We start from the raw sequence: 20312 nt of genomic DNA on the forward strand, positions 1-20312 counted from the left end.
AAGTGTAAGACTTCCCTTTGATTTGTCAATTCCACTTCCCTCTCTCGCCTTGATCATGTGGTTTGATGGCCAAATTGCCCGTTCTTGCTGTGTTTTCACACCGTTGCCTGACAAGCCTTTGAGGTTGGCGCACATAATGATAATTATCAATTGCACTCGGGGGTTCACCAACTTAGAACATTTGGCCCACAGAATACTACGGGCTTCAGCAGTGAGACTCCAGAGGAATGCACCCTTCATAACGGGATAATCCAGACAGCTCTGTATTCTGCGCTCACTCTCGTTTCACAGTTTATCTGCTAAAGCCGCTCTGTATCTCCGGTACCTTAGAGGGATCTCTCCCCATTCCCGAGCTTATCCCGAGAAACCAGGAGCAGACACGTTAGACTGCTGACAGCCTTCAGAGTGTAAAAACAACCCTGGCAAACTCCGACATCAGCATTTTTAGTTTGATCGCGATTACATAATAAGCACACTAAACATGTCTGTCCTTCTGTATCCCTTGGATGAGAGGCTCTGTCGCTGCAAATTGACCCATCTGATACCTCAGGTAACTAGAGGGTGGGTGTGTGTCATCGCTTACTTCATCACCACTATGGTTGAGATTATGGCCTGGCCTTGCTTGAGTCTGCTCTCTGAAGCATGTTTTTCAAAATTATTATCATGTGAGGGACATATTTGTGTTTGGATATCCTTTCTCTCTTAAGCATTCGGGAATTAAATTTTTGAAACACTGAAGCAGAATTGTTTGGATTAAAAGGCTCTGGTTTCATTCCTGCTATTTTAAGTCTCCCAAAACGGCAAGTGGAATATCTTAAAATAAAATGTGTTCTGAATTCAGCCCAACTCCTGGAACCATGTGCTCCTAAATGGAAATCAAAGCGTAATAGGGCCAATAACCGTCATGTCAGCATATCTGATACCATGAGGACATTGACAAGAATGCAGGGGCTTTTCTGTGATGCCACCACAGAAATGAACTACTGAAGGATCATGACTAACGATGGAAAAAAATAATGAAGACCAAAGTACAGTGGAACCCGAATTCGTTCTTGTGAAATGTTCAAAGTCCAATTTGTTCAAGTTCTGAAACATTTTTTTCCATTGGATATAATGTAAATTAATTTAATCTGTTTCCAACCTCCAAATAATAAATTCCCATTTTAATTCCTTTTTATGGAAAAACCATCTAAACCCTGCATGTAAACAATAAAAAATAATGCATAAATCTAAAGCATCTTTGTGACTTAGGGAAGTAGAACACTCTTCTGACTTGGCTGCTCATGACAACATGACTAAATAATACCCAGTTTATTACACAAAATGTATGTTCAGGAGAGCTGCACCATTTATTTACTAAACTTTATAAAACAAAGGCTTATGACAGTTAGGAATTTGCCTGTACAGTTATTAAAAGCAGAAGGGCAACAATATGCCTCTGGAACAGAATTGGATAATTTTCGTTCTCTAGGAAATGTCAATCAGCTTCTCATTAATGATTGTGTGCAAACTTGGTTCCACAGAACCTCCGCTGCTGCACTGAAAGAGCAAAATGATACCTTGTCAGTACCATAAAAAGAATGCCGTTGCCATTGTCGACCTACAATTTAGGAACCCAGATTTGTTTTTTATTTCTGTAGCTAGCATTCAAAGATGGTGAACTACTCAACTCCAAGCAAATACAATTACATCGGTGAAAGCAAAGAACAATTATTTACCTTTTGGTCTGTCTTGATCATTGTCTCCAGATTGAGGGCTTGTTTCCTTTGTGTCCTCAGACTTCTTTTTCCAAAGTTTCTTTCTTAAGGACAACTGAAACATATTGTGTCTCCCATCATCTTACAATAGGTTTGTTAATAAAGCTTTGTAATCATGGTGAGGATTACTTGAATGTATGACACATGTAATTTAAAGTCTTTGGGACATGGAGATTATTACCCAAGTATACGTCTTTTAGACCCAGTTTGTAGATGTTCTATTTCCACACTCTCATGTGGCATATTGTGGTCCAATAGCCCCGCTTTACTCCAGCATCAGCATGACCAATGGTTCCCCCGGGACTCATTCTCTAATACAGTTAAACAGATGTCTAATGAAGATGTTATTTCCTCATTACTGGCTATGGGATGGGGATAGAGAGGCGGAGGGCTGGATAGACAGCAGAATACAGTATCCAGTTTAATAGTCCTTTTCACCCTTAGGCCTGAGATTGTGTCTGTCTTGGACGTCAATATTACATTCCTCAAACCACCACAGGCAGTGTTAATAAGGCACCCAGCATGGAGACGGATCAGACTCGGCAATTACAGTTCAGCCTGAATTAGTTAATGGAATCTATACAGCAACATTTATGTACCGTTGCCGTGTGCCTAATGACTTTGGTAGAAAAATGGTTGTCAGTGAATTGCATAAACATTTTATTTTCTGTAAATTGCTTCCCCGCTTTCTCTTGTATTTTTTTTTTTTGTCCTGGGCTGAGATTATGATGGCATTGCAGGAGAAATTGTCATGTCAGTGGCTGTATTGTTTGAGCAGAATTGTGGTGATTAATTTTATACGCACTAGGAAGACTGGAGCGTTTCCTGGAAGCGAGGTGTCTGAGTGGCAGAGCCGGGGGTCCCTCATTTAGCCTCCTCGCTTGTGGAGCAGGCTGCTTCCTTGTTGAACACTAAGGATGAGGGAGGGGAGTATGTTTCAGTAATTGCTCCAAAAGTGGGTTGTGGCATCCCGTTCAACTGCGCCTGACGTTATTTTTAAATCAATTGAAGATTATACTGAGGCATTATTGAAAGGACTATTGTTGCCTTCAACCTATTCATTGTTTAATTAGTATTATGATGATTTGTTACGCTAAACCAGTGTTTCTCTATAAAATAGGCACATTTTCTTGACAACGGGCTTTTGGATTTTGTTTGTTCTTATCAATTCATGTATGTTGCACTTTTTAATCACTGGTGAATTATACAGTGCTTGACATATGTACTAGCCCACCCCCAATGTAAGGTTTATGCCCCTGCTGCCTAAAATAATAATTTTAATTCGATAATGGTTAGTACACCAGTATGAAAAGCTGGTTAGTCAAAATCTTTAATACTAAAATCTAAATATCATTGTTACAATTTATTTCCAAACGTGATGTTTATTCTTTTAAACAAAAACATTGAGTTGTCACAATATACTGTTGTTAGACACTATACAGTATGCACTTTTATTCCTTAAAGGGGAAAAAAAATGTTCTCTTGGTTGAATTTTATGATTGGTTAATGTCCACTAGATTTGAAATTCACATTTTAAAGCGCTCCATTATGCTGGATGATCTCTGCTTGACAGGCATTCGAATACTTAAGCGCTGTATATGTCAAAGGCAATACATAATTTAATTTAATACTGTTTAACATTTCTAATTTGGATCGTGATCTTAAAAAGCTCATCATGCGTTAAGCAGTTTGAAATATATATATATATATTTTTTTGTTTTAACTCCAAAGTTGACATTTTGTAGTTATTCAGTTTGTAAAAAGAATAACATTTAAAGAATATTGATAATATTGTACAATATTATCAATGATATTTTTCTATAAAAGGTTGATATGAGAGATGTACTGATGTATGACAATTGAAAATAATGCATCATCTTTCATCTCTCTGTTATATTCTACATATTTGGCGATTATGATGTGCACTTTCCTACAGTAATGCTTTTTTTTAATGAACTCTCAAACTCATCAGTTGCTTGCCCTTTTTTTGGTATTAATTCTACATTTGTTTCTTGCTTTTTTTGTGCTTATGTGCACTTTGGATTTGTTATCAGCACAACAGACAGAAAAAGCACCAATATTGCATATAAGAATATTTGCATGGTTTGTCAGAAAACAAAAATTTAGCCAGTGTCTTATGAACCTGTGTAATGCTGTGCATCTGTTTTAGGAATATGAATTCTATAGTACAGACACATGCTGCACAGCTTTCAAATTCTGTACGTAACAGCTTTACAATTACCATACCATTTAGTTGTATAAATATATCAATTGCAGTTTGGCTTTGAAGTTCAAAGCAATTCAATGCTCTATAATATAATAGCTACTAAGAACCCAGTCTGGTGCGCTGGCCAGAGGAGAGCCCGAGGGTCTCATTGAGGGCCAGCTGGAAGCGTCGACTGCACCCCGAGCAGGCCACCTTCTCTACGGGTTTCCTCCTCTCTTCAGGAATGTGTGATTCCTTTCCAGCGCTCCCCCAAAACCATTTGGTCGAGAACAGTGCGGCACTGGTCTGCGATTGCGCAGTTGTGGTATTTTGTTGTCTGGTCCCCGAGGTGGTGTGTGTTGCTGGCTGCCCCGACCAGCTCCATTGTGAAGTGCCATTCAGTGCACTGGGCTGCTGTACGCTTTTGTGTGCAGTTATTTAGCAGAGACGACTGCTTCTGCTGGCACGTCTCGAGGACACACTGTAGAGAGCGCTCGAGTGGTAAATGAGGCAGGTCCCATTTTGACACTTCAAAGTGGGTTTTACTTTGCTTTTGTTGAGTCCTTGATGGGGACACTGCTTACCAGAGCCTGTTGTACCATTGTCATTTCTTGTTTGTGTATTTACCTTTCATCTTTCTCTTTGAATTGTTCATCATATTTTATGGTAGATAGATTTCAAATGTGACTTGGGATCTTAGTCTTAAAAACAGTCCATTGGTAATTGACATGATTTTGTGGTTGATGTTTCATTCATGTCTTCGTGTCTTCTCAAAGCTGTTAATTGCCTGGGTGAGGACAAATGCATTTGGCAGTGGGGCTTCTGTTCAGGGTAGAAGAGTCGTATTGTCAGTTGCATTGTTGTTCTACCACATTCCAGCCAGGCCTTCGTCGCTCAGGCATTGCATTTCTACGCTGCAGCATCCTGCCCTACAGAGAGCGGCAATGACAGCCAATGCGGCCGCTCTGGTGTCAGAGTGTCCTCTTTTATCTGTATGCCCTCGGAGCAGCCGGGCTGGAGAATAAGCTGTAGAGAGGCTGAAAGGCAGACGTAGACCCAGGTGGTCCCACGCAGACGGACGTGTCATTTACAGCTGTACTGTAAACACATCACTGGGCTCCAACCGACTGTCAAGTTCTAACAGAGAGATTTGTCAGCCACCCAGTGAGAGTAAAGTAGGAGAAGATGAAAAAAAGGTGTGTCTGAATATGTGACAAGTGCTACGTATCTATCAGGTGGGGCTTAAGAAGCCAGAACCGAGTTGCTGTAATAATTGTCGGTGGACCCCCCTCACTGTTCTGCACCCACATAAAAAAAAAAAAACGCCCCTTGGTTAATCGCCAAGTGGGGGAGGTAAACTTGTGTGTGCAGGGGTCTCCGTTTGCTCCCACCACCACCTTCATCCCAGCTTCAAGTTACAACTAATTCCTAGAGCGGGGCGGCAAGGGAAGACGGCGCTATCTTATTAAGACTCGCGCCTAGACGCCCAATCAAAACACTCTGCCCCCCGCACCGCTTCATTCGCACACGTACTCACAAGCTCGCCTTACAGTGAACACAGAGAGGAAAAAATAGTGAAGGAGAAAAAAGGGGAAGTAGTCAGCAAGCAGGATTTTTTTCCCTACCTCTCTCCCTCTTTTTTCCTCCTGATTTAGCGCGCTTTCCTCAGAAAGCTCCATTGTTCCCCTCGCCTAAGTCTCATCAGGCCTTTTGTGGCTGACTATCACAGCGGCAGGCAGAGAGCTGGAAATGTATAAATGGTATCATGCCTTCTGATTAATGGCGGTGCTTATGAGTCAGGTCTGATAACGGGCCTGCTCTCTACTCAATTTCAGATACCGTTAATGGAATCTGTCTTCTGCGATTGTAATGTGAGAGCGCCTAATTTGCTATGGAGCTTGAAGCTGTCACCGGCAAGGGATTGTGGGGTCATAAGGGACCTGGCAGCCGTTTGGCCTGAAGCTTGTATCTGCCGCGCTGAATAGAGCAGCTCTCTGCCTGTCAGTTAGCTGATAGGCTGATGAGGACTTTAAGCCACTCCACACAATGGTGGAAAGGGCCATACTGCCTGACTTCCCTAATTGTCGAGCCTGCTCATATTTCCGAGCCAGCATGCAGGGGACCGGGCTGCTCCTTCCCCCCATTCCCCCCCACCCCTATTCCTCTTTTGCCCCCTCTCTCTCTTTCCGTTTGAACTTTTTTCATGCTTTAGTTCCTCCTTCATCCGGCACACTGTCTCAACCCTTTAACATACATTTGACTGCACTATTTTGCTTCTCCCTCCCCCTCCTCCCATCATTTGTCACCTCTCTCTCTACCCTCTGTCTCTCACTTTAGTAAGTGGTGGGTCTTAGCGTATGACAGATTAGGCCAAGTTTGCTTCAATTACAGCAAATGGGATGGAGACATTACAGGAGAGGAGGAAGGGGAAAACTTTTGTGCACACATTATATTTAAGAAGCTGAGGATAAAGTGCTATCGCGACCGCAGCGCTTTCTGTCGGTTCGTTCGAGATCCACTAGCGTCTCTAAGAAGGGGTGGTGGGTTATATTTCTCGTTTGGGCCAATTCAGAAAATGTTTTTATAGGTCTTCTCTGCAATGCCGAATTGTAATACAAAAAGTATGGGGAAGTGGTGGTATTTTTTACTCCATAACTTAAATATGTAAATTATTTTACCTCAGTTTTTTTCATATTGTCCCACTGGCAGAGAAAATGAGGGGAAAACTTGGGAAGATGTAGAACAACAAGGATCATTTAAATATAGTACAACGTGGATGTATGTTAAAATTGAAGATTATCCTGACATACAGAGCTAAAAAGTGTATAAATAAAAATTAATGCTGGATGAACAAAAGTATGGGCACCCTGCAAATGCACCTATATATTAAAAAAAAAGTTTGCACAGCCCTGCCAGGTTGTAAGAAAAAAAAGGGGATTAATCATTTGAAAACTTTTTTCCCCCACCACTAATGTGACCTACGGTACAACCTGTACAACTCCACTGAAAAATAGTTATAATCTTTTCAAGAACGATAGCAACAAACAACTAAGACACTGTTTTAGAGCGCAAGTGTGACTTGTGAAAGTTATATTAAAAGCACGTCAGTCACCATTTAACTTTTTCACTGCCAGCAGAAATTTGACAGCTTTAGCTGTCAATGGGAACGAATGACTTTGTGAGTGCCTGTGGTTCATGACCCTTTATTCCCCCCAAAAAAAAAAAATCACATCTCCTAGTATACATTTTTGTTGTCACAATTGACAGCATAAGGCATGGTTCAAATTTTGCTTTCACAGGTTCAGAGCGATTACACAAACTTTTTTTTCCACATAAATTCATAGAACTACACTTCAATGGCAGGGCAAAGTATTTATTTATTTTTTTTTGACCAAAAGACAGATTACCTAGTCTAATCATCTCCCAAATTCAGTTAATTATTATTGTGTTCACTGAGAAATGGACAAACATTTGTTAAACAATCCCTTTTTCTCCTTTGTTCCCAGACTGGTAGGTCCTGGTCCTGGAGCAGTACTGGCTGGAGGAGTCTTTGGCGTATCCAGGCTGAGTTGGCAATGGTCAATGGTTGCGGAGGTTTTCACCCTCAACAACCTATTCACGGGTCTGCTCTTCCTTTCTGCTGCCAGCTTTCACTTGGCTAAGAATGTAACGGAGAGGCGAAAGGTATTCAGGGCTTTCAGTTCTGACATTTTCAGATTTCCTGTCACCATATCTTCTCACTGCTTTACTTGACTGTTTGCCCTTGTTAGCTTTCACAATGGGGTGCGCTTTGCTGCGGGCTGGGACTCTGCAACCAGCATACCCTGGTGCTATATGTGCTTGCAGTCATCCCGTGGGTCTTCCATAGACTCCACTCACACAGGGTAAGTTTGAGATTCTTATGTTTTATTCTTTTGGAATTGCATTCTTGATTGCAAATCTGGTTTGCACTTTCCAAATATTCTACGCTGTGTTAACAGGAGCTGTCTCTGCGTAGCCTCCTGTCCATGGGAGTGTGTTTCCTGCTAGGTTTTCTGCCCTACATCTTCCTGCCTTTCTCCTCCTTCGTCAACTCAGCCCGTTGGAGCTGGGGGGACCAGACCACCATGTCAGGCCTGCTAACCCACCTGCTCAGAGCTGAGTATGGTACTTTTAGTCTGGTAAGATTTGCTTGCCCTATTTAACCCTTTTCCCCTGCATGCCAAGTTTTGCATATTGCTCTTTTTATGTTTCCAGGCAAAGACGGAGAGCTCAGTGAACCTGACATCACTGCTGAAGTGAGTTTTTCCCACCTTCTTTTTGGACCGAGCAAGTCTCCTTTTCATCATGTATTCACAACTTTTCATTCTACAAAAATGGTTGGGTTATGTAATGGTTATGTTTTTTTCATTGTAGCAATGTGTGATCAGAAGTAAGTGTCAGGGAGATGGAGAAGCCTGCTACTCTTTGAACTGGTTGTGGTGATGCACAAAGCTTTAACCACACCGACTTGTTCAGAGCGCCATCATTTCCAAAGCCCACATCCCTCTCTCTCGTTCATGAGCTTTTGTTTTTCTACTCTCTCCCATCAAAGCACAACTGAACCATCTTAGAGGGCCAAATCGTTGTTTTGTTTCACCAGCAGTTTTAAATGATCACTCAGCGCTGCTGTTTAAAGCGTGACGAGTTGTGATGACAGACGCTGCAACAGCGCTGGGGGGAAAAAAAAATTCTCCATTTCACCCCCCAACACACACACAAACCCTTCCACCCGATTCCGCTCCCCTGCTCTACACTACCAGCGCTGCAGTCATTCAACTCCTTGAATCTTTCTCCAGTTGATGGAATGGGGGTGCCCATGCATCTTAACGCCCCCTCCTCCCCCTCACACACACACACACACACACACACACACACACACACATATATATATGCACATCCAGCTGCCAGGCACCCACCACTACTCATCACCCCCGCCGCTTGATGGACATGCGCACCTTCAAAATGGGAAAGAGAGGCAAACATGACAGGCATGTCGCACTGGAGACGTAAACCCACTGGAGAAGCTGACACAACCACTCGCAAGCACACACTCGTACATTGGGAGATATAGAGACTCAATAAGCTGTCAAATAGAGATGGGGTATTAAGCAAGAGGCAGGAAACTATCTGTGCTTTCTGAGAAAGCGCTCTGTGACTGACAAGCGCCGAGAAGAGAGGACGGGGCAGCGGTGGGGTGCATGACACTGTCATTCGAATCTGTCAATCCATTTGAAAGGAGGAGCGCACAGTCCAAGGAGTTTGTTTTGGTAGGGGACAGCGAGGATTTCATAATTACTGTCCTTGAGTTCTGTCTCGGGACGAGCATTTGAGTTTGTCTTTCATGTCCTTGTGTATTCAGAATGTTTACGTGTATTTGTAGGGCCCAATTGGACCACTGCCTGGTGGACCTTTCTCTTCCTATTGTAGCTCTGGCGGGATTAGGCCTTCTTCTCTCCTCAACGGATAGGTAAGAGGAAGGATCCAGTTATTTGAATATGACTGAACTTGACAATTGCAAAATATATTTATGTATAGCAACTCAAACCCACACACCAGGCAATTGAACCTTGCACACATAACTAACATGCTGCAGTGAGAAAACTGCGACCCCTGGTGGTCTTTTGGGGGTATAACCTGTGAAAGCCCCGAATTATTTATTTATTTATACATACATACATACATACTTTGGTGGGTAACCACAAACAACATGACAGGATAGTCAATACAGACGTTTGCCCTGGCCATTGTAGCTACTGTAAATTATGCACTGAGAGGCAACGGCAGGAAATAAAGGACAAAGTGTGGACATTTCAGACTCTCTGGCACTGATAGCCTCATTTACTGACTGCATTTGCGTATTTTGGTGAAAGATAACATCAGATTATACATTTAATTACTTCATACAGGGAATTGCAATTTTTATTGCAAAATCTCATGTGATGCAAATACAACATGCCACTTTTGATGCCAGTTACACCTGCAAAGTTGTAATGTTGTTCACCTCCCATTCAAATTTCAAAGCGCTGCAAAGATAGTGTCGGGCGTTCAGGCACAAATGAAAACTTGGTGAAGAACCCTGCACGCTATGCAACAGTTCAGTCCCATTCGGTCACTTTGTTCAGTATATAGCAGGCCCAAGTTTTTAATATTTTGGTCAAATGTTAGCTCATACAATGGGATAACAAAATGAAATCATGCAAATGTGATTTTACCTAGTAATAATGGTTATGAATGCATAGAAATTCTGCATTGTGTGACCAGGTTGTTTGTGAAATCCAGTTAAAATCAGGCTGTTTTGAAGTACATTTTACAGTGAAGCTGTAATGAGTAATGATTCAGAACTTGGCACTAGATCGTAATGACTCAGGCTACTTCAGGAAAACGCCCCTCTTAGCAAGCTGATGTGATATTTCAATGGAAAATCAGGTTTCTCATGCACTTTCTTTCTTCCTGTTCCAGAAAGTATCGTTCTGTGGCTTGGCTGCTAACGTTTATGCTGCTTATATACTCATTTTTCTTTGCTTGGAGGGCTAACTTGGATATCAGTAGACCTTTACTGCTGGGAGTGGTAAGAGATCATGGAGTATTTCTTTATATTAATTGATCATTTCTACTGGGATGCAGCACAAGCCGCATTCAGTATGAAGTCCAACTGCAGGAATCACTGCTACAGGTTGAGCGTTTTTGGATCCAAGGCGATACTATTGTTTGTGTGCTGGCTGGTCTTGGCTCCAGCCTGACCCTTAATGCGCTGGAGCGGAGTCTGGGCCACGGAGGGGTTTGGAAGACTGCAGCCTGGGTCCTCGCCACAGCTCTACTGGCACGCATGGTGCACATCAATCACAGGTCAGTGCTACCTTTGAGCAACATCAGCATACTTGTCTTCTGGGAAAAAGTCGTAATATTGTCTTTGAAATAAAATTGGTTAGGTTTGTCGACATTTTGGCCTTGAATTTGCAGTTCCACAAAAATAGCGTATCAAAGAATGGTACTAAACCTTTTCAACTAAAGTTTTAGTTTTTAGTTTTAATTGGCATGAGAAAGGGATCAGTGAGTTACAGTGGGTCTAAATGCTCTCGAGGGATTAAGTAACTTTGAATTGTATAAACTCCCACTTTCCTTCCAGTGTCCCAAGTTACTTACTAGACTAGAGAAAAGTTAAAGTGAGAAAGAAAAAGGAAAATATAAAGTCCTCTCTCACACCTTCTAAAATCCCTGCGCATAAGTTTTCCCTGAGTCAACCTGATTTGTTTCTACTCTGTGCTTCAGACCCGCGGTACGAACATGTCAGGTTTCTCCGCGCTCACCCCGTGGTAAGGGCTAAAGAGAGGCACGGTTAGCACATAGATTCCACTCGCTGAGCTCACCCGGAGATGTTAGCTGTCCGAGGAGGCAGATTACACCAGCGAGGTGCAGGGGAGTGCCAGACAGCCATCACTGAGCGGCTTTGATCAAGAGCAGAGCATGGCCTGCGCTGTCACACCCATCACACCTGTCTGCTCACGATTAGATAGGCAGCCAGAGCGAAGGGGCGGGGGCACTGACAACTTACCCTGAGAGCACCTTGTAAGCGCACTCAAAACGCAAACACTGCTGACTCTATTATACAATGTCGCACTTAAAACAGAGGTGAAGATGTAGCCTTTGCCCTTCTTGAATGCAAGTAAACAAAGCTGCTATTTCCATTTGTGGTGGTGATTTTTAGGGAATGTGATCAGAGCAGCAACAGCGTGGTGGAACGGTTCGGCAGGGAGCTTTTGGCTTCCTTCCCGGCAGACTCCATCGTCCTGACCAGAGGAGATTTGCCGGGAAACTCCCTCCGCTACTTGCATTACTGTCTTGATGTACGGCCCGACGTGCACCTGGTCGACCAGGAGGTCAGAGCCTTTCCTTTCTCTTTGATTAAGCTTTCTTGATGATAATAAAGTATATGCACAAAACAGCCTTCACAAAGTCAATAAATTGTATTGTTTTCCATAACCAACATACCCAGAATGAATACCCATGGGAATATTAGTTCACTGATTAACGTTCAACTCAGAATTAATTAAATTATGTGAATTCTATTTGACAAGCCAGATTATTAGAGATTTGCAAATGTATAAATGTCTATTTAGTCCTGCTTTTATCATTTAAAACAAAAGGAAACCTTGTTCTCTTCCTTTTGGAGAAAGCTGCTGCACCGATACTAGCTAGCACCAAGAAACTGGACCATGTCACACCAGTCCTCAAATCATCATACTGTACTTACTGGTTCTTGGTCCGTTTAAACGCTAGAGTTCAAAATCTACCAGGTCTACAAAGGACTGAATATTCTCATACCAAAATACATCCTGGACTTTTGAGTTGCATTTGAAGATTCCAAAGTACTTGGGTCATCGAGGACAGCTTTATAATGTGTTGCCAGAATTATAGCTAAAATAGTGAAGCAGCTTTCAGCGATTATGACCTTCTGAGGTCACCTGAGGTCATCTTCTTTCAATTAAGCCTGAAAAGTACTTACCCTGACTGTAAATTACTAGATGCCCAATCTTTTTTTTCTTGACTTTTAACGTAGCTGTATTGCTTGTTTAATGCTGCATCTTTAATAAATTTGTATGATGTTGTCTGATTTTAACCATCATATTTATATTGTTCATTTTACAGTTCCGTGCTGATTTTCTTTGCCTATTGTAATGCACTTTGAATTTGCCTTGTGTATGAATTATGCTGTACACAAATTTGCCTTCTCTCTAGATGATGACTTACAATTGGTATGTGGGAAAGCTGGGGCCTCACCTCCCAGGTGTGCACTTTCCCGGTCGCCAGTGGGACACGGTCCACTCCACGGAGAGAGACACCTTCACTTTGGAGCGCTTTCTGATCCACAACTCACAGTGAGTGACAAACTGATGCAGAAACGATCCGTTGAAACGGAACAGTGAGTGATCTTATTAGGCAGTGGATGGAATGTTTGACCCAGCACTGAGCACAGGCTGAAGTATATATTACGTATGTTAAGGCCTTAAAAAGACTTTGATGAATCACCAGTCACTCTTTTGTCAAATCTGTTCTGAAACTGTTAAAGGACTGTTAATACCAAGTCCACGAGGGGGCAGTGTTTGCTAGACAAAAAATGCCAGTCTCTCAGTGGGGCAACACTGAATGTGGGTTTTAACCCTCAGGGCCTGAGACTTTGGTGAGCAGCACCTGGTAAAAGATGCTAAAGTGTGCTGGGTAAGAGGAACTGTGCTTGAATTAATTAGCATACTTGTGGCTAGGACGAGGGAGAAGGGGGATCATTTCATATGTGACACTTTACTTTGCTACAGGAGGGATGTATTTGCCTGTATTGGGCTGCCTGACGGCGACCCGAGCTGGGGCCGTAGCTTCTCCCGCTGGCCTTTTGGTGTGTGTGACTTCTTGGTGCCTGCTCGGAGGCAGTTTCACCCCAAAGAGTGGGCGAAACGCACGCACAACCTTTACAACTGGAGCGAGCCACACAACTGGTAAGTAACCAAAAGAATGCGTCCTTTTAGATCGCAAAAATGTATATTTTACCTTTAAAACATGCATCCCATAAATGAAATGGTTACAGTTTAAAGTTCACCTTCACAATCTAATCAATTGCTGTAATATGCTATATTAGCTATTTTGCCATTACTTTACAGTCTGATATGATTTACATACTTTATCCATCCTGTGAGGGAAATTCTAATCAAAGTTTTTTTTTTTTAAAAAAAAGATGCAGAAATATTTTTTATATTAGACCCCGCAAAAAATATTGTAATGGGAAAGGCTTCCTGATTAAATTGTTTCAGGGAATAAGTGGGATTTACAGTCCATCTATTGGGTTATATTCAATTTGCTATTTTGTTTGTCATTAATAGAGATGGTAAATATCGTGCATTTAATCAGAGGATGCAGATCTTTTTGCTTCTTGTCTCAGTTCTCCTCAGTAGTCCTCGTGGAACTGGGCTGTTCTCTGATGCTGTGATCATCTTTCTTTGTGAATTCAAGCAGAGCGTAGACATTCGGCTCTCAGCCATTTGAAACGCGAGCGGAGATGGGAAATAATGAGTTTCATATTCCGTTTTGTCAATAACTGTGTCAAAAGTGGAATTAGTCAGAGCTACATATTTTGTTGCGGTTGCCAGCAGCCGCTCATTCACTCAGATGTCCACGGTTGAATAGTGTGACATTATTTCCCGCACTCTCACGACAAGCGTGTCCGCTGATGCCCGCCAGGCAAATATTAGCACCGGGACCCTGCTAAAATATTCTTTTGAAGAAGAGGTCAAGTTGTTAGACTCTTCAAGTGAAAAAAGCCAAACGTGGTTTTATTCCATGTCTAATGTGCAAGCTGGCATTGTTGCACAGTCATTTAAAGTTTATGCAGCAAACATTTATGTTTACTGCTCTAGACCGTGCACAAGTCTAGTGGAACAATATATTCACATTTGTATTCATTTAAAGTTACTGCCTCAAGCTGTTTAGATAAATGATTCCCCCCTCTTATTTTTTTTTAACAGTTTCCACTCGGCATCCTGGGAGCATGTGGCTAATGAGGAGATGTGGCAAGCCAGGTAGAGTCAAACTATCTTAATTTAAGATTCTGCTAAATGCTGTGCTTGCTGCAACATCTCCATAAACCATCCTTGTGTGGTCGAGCATCTACAGTACGGTTCCGTTCTGTTCTGCAACTGCATCTCCATAAATCACTCGATTGAAGTGGTGTCATCCATCCACCCATCCATTCATCCATCCAGCCAGCCAGCCAGCACTTAGCCTTGATCCTGAGCGCTTTGTTTCAGGATGAAGACGGCTTTCTTTCTGTTTGACCTGGCAGAGAGGATGCAGGGAGAGGGAAAATCTGACCTCTTTGAGCTGTCTTACACTGTGAGTCTGACATCAACAAAGCTACATTAAAAATACTTTTTATGATAATAGAGCACAGATTTAAGCGCCCTTTCCTGGAAGGACTGCAAAATCAGTTGCATTTTTAAAAGCATCTGCTTTGCTAACGGTCTTGATGTGCCTGCCTGCAGCTGTATAAAGTACTTGTGGAGTCTTACTCTGACTACCCACCAAACTGGGACAAGAACCTGGCACTGGCCTGCGAGAGGCTGGTCCGCTCAGGTCACCAAGACCACAGTCCAGACGACCTGCTGACCTGTAGCATTCGCCATTTTCGCCTGTACTTGGACAAGGAACCCACAGATCCGCAGGCGCCCGCCATACGCTCGGCTGTTTCCCACCTGTTGAAAGAGAGAGACCAGCACCAGCACAGCCTTAAGAAGACCACCTGACAGGTCCTGACACCTACGAGGTGTGAAACTGACCTATAAGCGGAGGAAGTGACAAGCTTCTTGTTCCACTAATTTGCCAAGAAGGAAGCATCATCATTTGATTTCCCCCCCCCCTCCCCTTCTGTTGTGAAGGTTTGGACTGAATTGCCACATTGGATTAACTAAACCAAAGTAGTGTGGTAGCGATCTGAACTGCAGTACAAGAAACCTCGAATGACCCCAATCAAGTGTGCCCCCGTGGACTCTCCCACTTGATTGCTTTATCATTACATCTTCTACGCCGATCCCCCCTCCTCTTCTGCTCGTGCAGCTTTTAATGTACTGATTATTTTTGCCTTGGCCCATGCTCCACTTCTCTTTTTTTTTTTTTTTCTCTCACATTAGGGCGACGAGATTGAGGGAAACACAATTTCGGGGCAGAAATGGGGGATTAGAGCATCTGTTTAATCTAGGACAAACTCGCACTGTGCCACCCAGTTCCGGCGGTTGCCACCCATCCCCCTGTCCATCCATCAGTCTATCTTAGATAGTCTTTTAAATGTTTAAAACTAATGGATTCGATTAGGTTCCCCCCCCCCCCGCTCTTCTTTCCTAACGGGAGGCCTGTAATCCGTCATGGATTTAAATGAAATGTAAAATGTCACAATGCCAGAGACCCTTTTAAACTGTGTGTACGTCCACCCCGTGTATTGGTTTTTAAATATTTACGCATGCGTGTAGACATACATATATCTGAGCCAAAGTTCTTTCCGTGCCGGACACATCCAGAAATACGGTCGGTTAATTGACCAGCCACGGGCCCTCATTGTCTGAGAGGTTTTACTAAATCCAGATTCACAATTGACATGCTTTTATGGGCACTTGACCATGTGACTGAGACCCAAGAGGAAGGATCCAGATGTTGACCTCTCATTGGAGAGATGAGTGCTGCCTTCTCTGAACACAATCTTGACATTTTACGAGGCGCAATGACACTCAGTTACTTTTTACAATTACAATTCTGGTTCATTTCAGACAATTTCTCACCTTTTTATGTTCAGATTTTTCCATTTGTTTCAATAAAAAATGGGGACCACAGAAGACTTCCTGTCATTGTTACCCACTGCATTCGTGACATCACAAGTTATGTTTGTGCCGTTTGTTGTCTTTCGCGTTCTTCTTACTTGTTTCCCTTCTGCCGACACCCTGTCCTCATCCCCAACCCCCACTTCTCTCGCTGCCTCTTTCTCTGAGAGTCAGTTGCCCACCCTAAGTCAGCAAGCTGCCGAGGATTGTGGGAACCCATGGAATCGCTGTGACCGAGGATGCAGGCAGGGAGCCACAACAACGCTGGAATGTGGGGCGTTTGAGGAGATAAGAGCTCTGTGAGCCCAGCCAGGGAGTGTGTGTAGAGTGTTGGGGGGGGGGGGGGTCTGAGGCAGTGAGGGTGAGACAGGAACAGGGAGAGCAGCAGGTCTATGAATGGGGAGACAGAAAGACACCCGCATAAACAAGGCTGAGAGTAAGGCAGTGCGAGAGAAGGGTGGGGGACTTGGGGGAGGGCTCTGGAGATGGGAACCCAGCCTTATTCCTCTTTGCATTTCATTTACATCCCTGGCCGTATCGACCAATCGGATTGGGAGCAAAGCCCAGGGCTTAGGAGGGGAATAAAAAGACAAAATGTCTTTGCTGCTCTCATCCCTCCCTGATAATACCCTCACTGTTTTTTCTTTTCTCTTTTTCCTCCCGTCTATAAGTAGATACTGTCCGAAATGCCAGCAGAAAAGCGACACCTCCGCTTGCTGTGTATCTCAGATAGACAGAGCGGGGAGCACGGGCTGAAAAGACAGCTTTAGCAACTGGGCCTATCTCCTCTGCTCTCCCTGGCTGCATGGAAGCTGGAGTGGAGAGAGGCGGCGGCTTGGGACGTGTCTGCTAGTGTTTGGGAAGAGAATAGAGGGTGTGAGAGCCACGATATACAGAGCTGGCCGCAGTTTTCGCACAATCGTACACTCTGGAAAAACTTTGTGCGCGGATCCCATTTGGAAGCATGAGAAACCTGTTTCAAGGGTGCTTACCAGGCACCACCCATCTCTGCGCAGGTTGCCAACTTCTGCCTCTAAACTGGCGCACACATTCTTTGTTGTAATCAAGGGTGCTGAAACTGAAACTACTGGAGAAGACGGTAACTTCAAATATTGTGAACAAAAAGTAAGGCAACGCCTACAACTTAGAAAGCAGTGTGAGGTTGGTCGCCATTCGACAGCTTGAACAGCCTCCGCTATTCTGGGAAAGCATTGCAAATTGTTTCTAGTTTGTCTGGGGGAATATTTATCACCATTTTTGCTGTTGAGCGCACCTCTGGAGTTCTTCCATACCAAACTCATGTAACCATAACTTTATAGACTTTCTATTCTCAAGACCATGTCCTACTTTTTTTTTTGTCCACAGAGTTTACTGCTATTAGACCTGAACTGTTGGCGCTATATACATTGTGTGTATTGGGTAGAGTGACCCCCATTAGCGCCTGTGTTAACATGCCATGATTGATTATCAGGAGTTTGTTTCCTATCACCCTTAACGTGTCTACTTTTCACTGTGTGGTAGTTACTGTCTGTCTGCAGTGCAGGTACAGTATGTTTGCAGGCTTTAATGAGCTTATTTGTGCAGGTGTTAGGAGCTTACTTCATTGTTTGCGTTCGGGTGCCGACCATTGTGTCAAGCTTTTTTGCTATTTTGTCAGGGTCCCGCCCAGACTAGTGGTGAGATGGTCTGTTTGTTGCTAAGGTAAGTCCACTCTTGAGCCTTTGACTTGCCACTCAGGTTCACAAAACACCCTCACAGAAACGCCCTAGAAAATTACACGAAGCAAGCAATGTTGTTGTTGATAGGTGGATTTGAGGTCAAAGGTCAAGGAAATGTCACAGATTCTGTTTTCATTGTCAAGACTGGAGGTCCAACATACAGTACTTCAAATGGAACATTTGACTGTACTGATGATAAATTGAGGTGAGGCTTTAGTGTCAACAGAGGACACGCATGCTTGCTTTCCATATCTAAACCTGACTGTAATCCTCAGCAATAGACCCGCGAATGTTTTTTTATTTGCGAGTGTGATAGCACTTCACGTGCAATGTTTGTCCGTCGACTTTGTGCACATTTTCACAGAGTTCTAATCTGTCCGCGCGGGATAACTTTTTGGTTCTTGCGAGAATATTATCCCCAAGTTGCCGTTGTTATCTTGTGTACACACGTTTGTTTATTCGATGTGGTGCCTCGCCACCATACCACGTGTCTATATCAAAGACAGCCGTGCGGAGCGTAATTGAAAATGGTTACCGTGGCGAAAGGTCTCTTTATGCTTAACTGTGAAGAGGCAGGGGGAAAAAAAGCCCTATTCTCTGCTGCCGTATTGGATCTATTTAAATAATTGAGGAGTAAACTGACAAATTAGGCACCTTTATAGATGCCCCTGGGCTCTCTAGGGTCCTTCACTTTTTTGCCAATTGAAGACACAGCCACGAGGCACAGGATAATATCTCGGTACGCTTGGAGAGGCGTCTGCCTGTGTGCAAATGTGTATGCATGTGTTGTGCGCGCGCGTTTTGTGTGCAAAGGACTGCAGTGGGCCAGGAGGTGTTTCGCCAATCAAGCGGGCCACACTTCCTCCCCCAGGTTCTAATTTTGTGCTACATTAAAGAGCTCGGCCTCCATTTAGGACATAGAGAAGCATTTTCATAATTTGCCGGGTCTCTCGGCTCGCTCGGGGTGCCTTCTTCCCCCTCTCACGCTCTCGCGCTGCATCTGAATGGAAGGCCTGAGGAGGAAGAAGGGAAAATGATTCTCTTCCTTTCAACCGACCCGCTCCTCTTCTGCATAATGTTGCTCCTAGGTGTGTATTGCAGCTAATATTTATCTTTTTAATGGCGCTCTATTAGGCCCGAATATTATATCCTGTATAAAAGCCGACATTGCTCTATTTTAGGTCTTAACAAAGGGTTGTGTTTTGCCTGTACATGATCCCATCCTGTGCGCCGCAATTCTGCAACCGTAATGATGCAAATCGTTTAGCTCACGCTGATAAAATCTGAATTGTAATATAGACTTGAACTAGGTTAAATGTTCTCAAAGTACGCCATCCATTCATGCGATCCAGTATCCAGAAGCGATGATTCCTATGTGATTGGTCACATAATTCACAGTCTCTGGGGGGTGGGGGGGCATTCATTGCTGACAGACAAGCTAATCTAAAATCCCCCAATTTACAAATGAAAATCCCACCAACCAATTGAGCTAATAGAGAGACTTGAATGGGATAATAAGATGTGGCATAATACTGTGTAAAAAGCCTTTAACGTTGTGTTGTTGTGAGGGCCCATGTGGCTGCATGTTTGACTGTCTGCTGTGTTTTACAGTGGCGTCGCGGGCCCGGCGGTAGCCTCCCTGGCTGTATTCGGGTGCCTCTGCTGCTGGAGCTCCACGGAGAACAGAATCAGGATGGGGGACTGAAAAAGTCTCAAGTTTGTCCCTAACCCCTCTTGAGGTCTTTCTGCCTGTCTGTCTTTTTCTGTGAACTCAGCTTCATTAGTAAAGCGCTTTGAAAACCACAAGAATCCGACTTTGGGAAATAATGTCATTTTCAGATCAAATTTTTTTTTCTAAAACAAAATACAAACTGGAAAACACCAAAACTCGCTTTCCGTCTCTTTCCATCTCTGTCTCTCTCTTTCTCTCCTCTCTGCCGGCCTCGCTCTGGATGTGCGGTGGCGCCGCTTGCAGATGTGCACAAACAAGGGGGGATTAAAGCAAAACGAATCTAAACAGACAAATGGAATTAGAGTGATGGGTGTCACTGGGCTGGTTCACAGTGATAAACAATATGATGCCCCTGTGTGAGTGTGTGTCTGGGGGATTATCACTGGTTAGGTGTGTGCGGCGTGGATGGCTGCTTGTGTGTGTTTGCCTAGCCATCTATATTTTTGTAATTACGTGTGTGTATATTTGTTTGATCACGTGTGTGCTTAGTAATGTGTTATTCCATATGAATGCTGCATGATTGTG

The 20312-nt window shown here is 43.5% G+C and overlaps 1 protein-coding gene across 6 annotated transcripts in view; it reads left to right on the forward strand.

The window, feature by feature from the left end:
- The window catches only part of tmem260 (transmembrane protein 260), a 35065-nt gene extending 15271 nt beyond the window's left edge, over window positions 1-19794 (forward strand). For 3 of the 6 annotated variants that reach the window (XM_061844519.1, XM_061844518.1, XM_061844517.1), the window contains 13 exons: window positions 7470-7647; window positions 7734-7847; window positions 7944-8123; window positions 8200-8240; window positions 9365-9451; window positions 10444-10552; window positions 10658-10830; window positions 11690-11861; window positions 12721-12860; window positions 13296-13472; window positions 14496-14549; window positions 14778-14862; window positions 15012-16342. In XM_061844519.1, coding sequence (XP_061700503.1) covers window positions 7470-7647; window positions 7734-7847; window positions 7944-8123; window positions 8200-8240; window positions 9365-9451; window positions 10444-10552; window positions 10658-10830; window positions 11690-11861; window positions 12721-12860; window positions 13296-13472; window positions 14496-14549; window positions 14778-14862; window positions 15012-15272 — 1771 coding nt within the window. In that variant the 3' untranslated portion in view covers window positions 15273-16342. Of the gene's footprint in view, window positions 1-7469; window positions 7648-7733; window positions 7848-7943; window positions 8124-8199; window positions 8241-9364; window positions 9452-10443; window positions 10553-10657; window positions 10831-11689; window positions 11862-12720; window positions 12861-13295; window positions 13473-14495; window positions 14550-14634; window positions 14863-15011; window positions 16343-19666 lie in introns of those variants that run through there. The other 3 variants (XR_009798521.1, XM_061844521.1, XM_061844520.1) reach the window with 3 other exon arrangements.
- Window positions 19795-20312: the final 518 nt, after the last annotated feature.

The sequence above is a fragment of the Syngnathoides biaculeatus genome, chromosome 15 (genome assembly GCF_019802595.1).
Source record: "Syngnathoides biaculeatus isolate LvHL_M chromosome 15, ASM1980259v1, whole genome shotgun sequence".
Lineage (NCBI taxonomy): Eukaryota > Metazoa > Chordata > Actinopteri > Syngnathiformes > Syngnathidae > Syngnathoides > Syngnathoides biaculeatus.